Source organism: Micropterus dolomieu, unplaced genomic scaffold (assembly GCF_021292245.1).
Source record: "Micropterus dolomieu isolate WLL.071019.BEF.003 ecotype Adirondacks unplaced genomic scaffold, ASM2129224v1 contig_14480, whole genome shotgun sequence".
Classification (NCBI taxonomy): domain Eukaryota; kingdom Metazoa; phylum Chordata; class Actinopteri; order Centrarchiformes; family Centrarchidae; genus Micropterus; species Micropterus dolomieu.
In genome coordinates, this window is record NW_025743466.1 from 57,067 (window position 1) to 62,828 (window position 5,762).

Sequence of the window (5,762 nt, forward strand, 5' to 3'; positions counted from 1 at the left end):
ATACTGCCATCTGCTGGTTCCCTAGTAAATCACATTAAGCCTGTGGCAAAGAACCTTGGTGTTTGGTTTGATAGTAATTTAAATTTCGAGCAGCACACCACAAAGCTTGTTCAATCATGTTTTTATCAACTTAGAAATATAGCAAAAATTATCTATGAGAGAGATCTATGTTAACTTTTAAGGACACCGAGACCATTTTACACGCCTTCATCTCATCACGCCTGGATTATTGCAACAGCCTTTTCACCTGTTTAACCCAAAAATCTATTGATCGACTCCAGACTGTCCAGAACTCAGCTGCCAGGCTTTTAACCAGAACAAAGAAATATGACCACATTACTCCTATTTTAGCTTCATTAAACTGGCTCCCAGTATGTTTTATAATTGAATTTAAAATTCTATTGATCACTTTTAAAGCTCTTCATGGCCTCTCGCCTTGTTATATTTCTGAACTTTTAGTCCCATACACACCAGCACGTACCTTGAGATCCTCGGGCAGAGGTCTGCTGTCTGTTCCAGAGTCTCGACTGAAAAGTAAAAGGGACAGAGCGTTTGCTGTCAGGGCCCCGAGGCTCTGGAACAGCCTGCCCGAGGAAATCAGGTCGGCTGAGTCAGTGAAGTCTTTTAAGTCCCTTCTTAAAACATACTTTTATAGGAGAGCCTTTCCCGATTTTATTTGACTTTATTTTATCCCTTTTATTTTATTGTATTTTACTAATTTTATATTTATCTTAAATGTGTATTTTAGTCTTTTCAGTGTTCTCATGCTTTTATCTTGTATTGTTTTTGTATTATTGTCTCTTGGGTATTATTGTCTTTACACTTGTTAAAGCACTTTGTAACTTGTTTTTGAAAAGTGCTCTACAAATAAAGATTATTATTATTATTATTATAAAATATGCTGTAATAGGGCCCCAAAAACATCTATGGCTCCAAACTAAACAATCAAAGCTTTTAAAAGTTAATTTTCCATAGTTCATAGTCCATGTTCCTTATAAGTATGACAACTTGGCTGAAGTTGTCTTCTGGCCGGTATACTGTATAGTTATGTATGTAAATTTTATAATTGTTTGGTTGTTTGACTTGGAGTGATTTTTATGGTAATGATATAGGTATTTATTGTGTTGGCTTGTTGATTGTTGTCTCAATTCCAATCTTAATTTAACTTTGCATTTATTTATTTTTTTATTATGCGGACACTGATTTCTGAACACAATAATCCTAACATTACTCCCCCCGGCAGGTCTCGTTATAAAACCCAGGTAACCCATGTTACACAGTATGCTAAACTCAAGTTATTACATCTGAGCAAAATTAGCATATATTCCTCAATGTGCAAACACTAGTAAGCACATTTAATTGAACACATTAGAATTTAGAGGATATCAGGATATTAAGACCTGCCTGTGATGAAAACCCAACTCAATGTCACCTGACACAGTACTAGTAAAATTTGTTTACACAGTTTATGTACTGATTGGAGCAGTGGTTTTAAGTCCCAAGATAAATCTTAGTGATCATCAGTTGAACAGAATACTAACAAAATAATAAATTTCTACCACACACAATCTTTTATCATTTTTCCAATCCTTGCTTTTAGCATTTTAATTACTGTATTATTGTACATCTTTAAGTCCTGAAAATAATCAAATAAAATATTCTGGGAGGGAAAAACCTCTCTTTGACCTGGCCATCATCTGTAGACGTATACAACCTGTAATGGGAGGTAGAAAGTTACTTGGATGGGAAACACGGGATTAGAGTACCATGTGTAAAGCAATATTATTGAGTTTGTTGTGAAAAAGATGATTATATTCAAACTACTGATTCATCAACGACCTTTCTAGTGCTGTGTTTTTTCTCTCCCATCTTTGTGAAATGAGTATTTGGCAGGTTATGCATGTGAGGGTTTAAAAATAGCATAATGTTATTTGCAGACCCATGGTTTTCCCAGAGTAGTTTGGTTCTTATGGCTCTGTGCTTTTTAAAAAATGGGCTTGTTAAAATTACTGCTGGGCTCAGGTAAACCGATCAAGAACAATTCAACTTTAAATACACTGACTTGACACTAGATGGCACAACAGACAATTTTTTTCCCCTCTTGCAACTAAACATGAACTCTTGTAATCATGAACTCTTGTGCAACTAAACATTAACTCTTGTTGCATCATTACCATCAACAGTAGACACATTTTAAAACAGGGCCGTTTTCTGTAGCAGCACACAGCTAGTCATAAGTTTAAGGGACTTACTAGGAGGTGTATTCACCACTTTTTCTTTCAAGCTGTGCTGTTGAAGTTGAATTATCTTTCGTGTACCAGTGGATTTGGGTAAGTAAATAAAAAACTCTGTTATGAGCACATATAAAGTAAAAACAGCCATTGAATGTGTGTTTTGGAGAAACATGGTATAAAGAATAACAGTTGTCTGTGCAGGTCTTGGTAGTTATGTTTAAAGTTTACAAGGTAGGCTAATGCTTGTATTGCAATCAAGTTTTGTTTAAAAATATTATTTCATTAGTTGTTGTGTAGAGTGTTTCCTGCATTAAAGTCATACAATCGGGACTGATTGAAAACATTTCAATCTGTTTTAAGGTTTGTTGTTTGGGCAATCCTTTTGTTTTCATTTGATTGCCCAATGTAATGTTCACAGTCCAGTTTCATCTCAACATTGGGGGGAGATGTTTTCTGATCCTTTACTCAAGTAAAAGTACCAATAAAACAAGGTAAAAATACTGCATTACAAGTAAAAGTCCCTCATTCATAAGTATTATCAGTAAAATGTACTTAAAGTGTAAAAATTAAAAGAACTCATTCTGCAGTAAAATGTTTGTTAGATTTTTAATACTAATGAAGGTGTAAGTAGTACAATATTTTACTGCTTTCTACTGTTTACTGCTCTCTAATTTACTGTTTTTTACTACTTTAAATATAATTAGGTTGTTTAGTCCAGTGGTTCTCAACCTAGGGGTCTTGTCCCCCCAAAGGGACAGAAGATAATTTGTGGTGTTGTGATTGATTAAAGGGCAGGAAATAAAATGATGTAGTACAGTAAAAAGTGCATTTCCCTCTTAAATGTAGTGGAGTAGAAGTATAAGGTATCGTCAAATGGCATCTTAAAATCCTGCTTAAGTGTAAGTACTTGAGTGAATGCACTTAGTTATTTTCTACCACTGCATTTCAGATTATAGCATGACTGTAAACAAAACATGTACTAACCAGACAGACAGTACTCTCTTACTGACTTGGTTTTTTTGTATGTTTAAGGCCTCTGAGGGACGTCAACATGAAGGTGCCTCATTCGTCTCTGATCACCTTTGCTCTACTGTTGAGTCAACTCTCCAGTGCATCAGGGGGCAAAATCCTGGTGTTCCCATTGGATGGAAGCCATTGGGTAAACATGAAAGTACTTGTAGAGGAACTGCATACCAAAGGCCACGAGGTCACTGTGGTTCGGACGTCCGATAGCTGGTACATCAGTGAAAAGTCTCCTCTCTACACCTCTGTCACTATTCCCAGCCCTAATGGATTTCAGGAAAACTTTGATACTTTTTTGTCTCAACTGCTAGAGGTCCGGCTTCAGGGTAAGCACACATCTTTTTGGTCTAACATCTGGAATCATATTCAGAGGCAGCGGGTCATCATGGACCAGTTCTCTGAGTTCCATAAGGGCATGAGTGAAATGGTCGTTCAGATGTTTGAAGATGAAGACCTGATGCAGACTTTACATCGAGCCAAATATGATGTGGTTTTGACTGACCCTAGCATCGGCGGAGGGGCAATGCTGGCCCATCGGCTCCAACTTCCTCTTGTTTTCAATGTCAGATGGACCATTGAAGGTGAAGCTCATTTCCTTATTGCTCCCTCACCTCTGTCATACATTCCATTCACTTCAACGGAGTTGACACATAAGATGACCTTCCCTCAAAGGGTAAAAAATGTTTTGAGTTATATCATTGGGATGTACGTGCTATCATGCATCTCAGAACCTAATTACAAACCGGTAGTTGAGAGGTACTTTGGCCCTGGTGTGGATTACTCAGCATTTTTCCTGGATGCTGACATATGGCTTATGAGGAACGATTTTGTCTTTGAATTTCCACGTCCAACAATGCCAAATATAGTCTACATAGGTGGATTTCAGTGCAAGCCCCCAAAGCCCCTCCCTGCCGACCTGGATGATTTTGTCCAGAGTTCTGGAGATCATGGGGTCATAATTATGACCTTAGGAACTTTAGTCGGGAGTCTTCCACAAGACATTGCCGAGGAGATTGCTGCAGCTTTTGCCCAACTGCCTCAGAAGGTTGTGTGGAGGTATATCGGACAAAGGCCAGCCAACCTGGGAAACAACACATTAATGGTCAACTGGCTACCACAGAAAGACCTCTTAGGACATCCCAGAACTAGAGTGTTTGTGACCCACGGAGGCACTAATGGGGTTCAGGAAGCAATTTACCACGGAGTTCCTGTAGTTGGGCTGCCCTTATTCTATGATCAGCCTGATAACCTCTCCAGAATCAGAGCAAAGGGAGGAGCTGTGATTGTGGATATTGCCATGCTTGATAGACACATTTTTGCAGATGCCCTAATGACAGCTCTTCACAATTCCTCGATCAGGGAAAACATGCAGACACTCTCAAAGCTGCACAGAGATCAGCCCATGAAACCACTGGACCAGGCTGTGTTTTGGATAGAATATGTCATGAGACATAAAGGAGCCTGTCATCTGCAGACACAGTTCAACAAAATGTCCTGGTTTGTTTACAAGTCTGTGGATGTCATTGCTGCTTTGTTTACAGTTGGTTTGCTTATAATGTTCACCAGCATTTCAATTGTAAGGTTGTTGTGGAGAATTATTTTTGTTGGGAACAAAGTTAAACATGAATGACATGAAAAATAAAATGTTTGTTTTATGTGTGAAATCTAAGCACTATCAATAACCCAATATTTATTTTTGTGTGTCAAGTTGATAAAGTTGAAAGACAGGAAAAATACTGGATGAAATCTTTTTGATTCATAAAATGTGAAGAAATAGCTGTCTGTTGACAAAATTAAGGCTTATGACCTTACTATAAAAAATAAAGGGTTAATGTGTTTTGTAACAAATATTAATATCATATAAATATAAATGCAATAGATGTTTATCACTTACCACCTAACTGTTTGGACAATAGATCTTTAGAATTAATGTTTCTGTTAGCTAATATGAGTTATGGATGTGGATGATAATGGAAACATGAACTGAATATTAAAGCTGCAAGCAGCGTTGGGCGGGCCCTCGCACTTGTAGCGCGCCCGCGTGTGAGCCGGCCGAGTTGCATATTCTGGAGCTCTGCCGGTGCGGCTGTGAATTTCCTACGCGGTTCCGACGCCGCATGAATGTGCTATATGTCACTTCCTGTGTCCCCTATGTGGAGCTACATAGCACTTGCCGCTATGAATATAAATCGGTATTGACGTGTAGATGTCTGCGGGGTGGGAGAGTTATCAAGCACGTAAAGTTTGTTTCAGATGTGAGCATGTACACTGAACAATAATGTACCCAAACAATAAAATAAATTCCTTTTATATTTCCCTGCCTTGTTGTTTATGTGTACATACAGAGGAAGAATGTGAGGTACAGCACACATTTCATCTTTACTGTGTGTTAGAGCATGGGAGAACAGTGGATACTTTTAATACAGCCCACACCCCTAATACTGTGTAACTATAACAAGTAGAGAACAGAAGAAAAAGATGTTCTTTCTTTACAACTGTCTGCAT

At 38.0% G+C, this 5,762-nt stretch overlaps 1 protein-coding gene across 1 annotated transcript; it reads left to right on the plus strand.

The window, feature by feature from the left end:
* The first annotated feature begins 2,265 nt into the window (after positions 1 to 2,265).
* LOC123966880 (UDP-glucuronosyltransferase 2C1-like) lies at positions 2,266 to 5,303 on the plus strand. The gene is made up of 2 exons (XM_046042968.1): positions 2,266 to 2,330; positions 3,267 to 5,303. Exon 2 carries the CDS (start codon positions 3,286 to 3,288, stop codon positions 4,885 to 4,887), a length of 1,602 nt encoding a protein of 533 aa, XP_045898924.1. The 5' UTR covers positions 2,266 to 2,330; positions 3,267 to 3,285; the 3' UTR covers positions 4,888 to 5,303.
* The last annotated feature ends 459 nt before the right edge of the window (positions 5,304 to 5,762 follow it).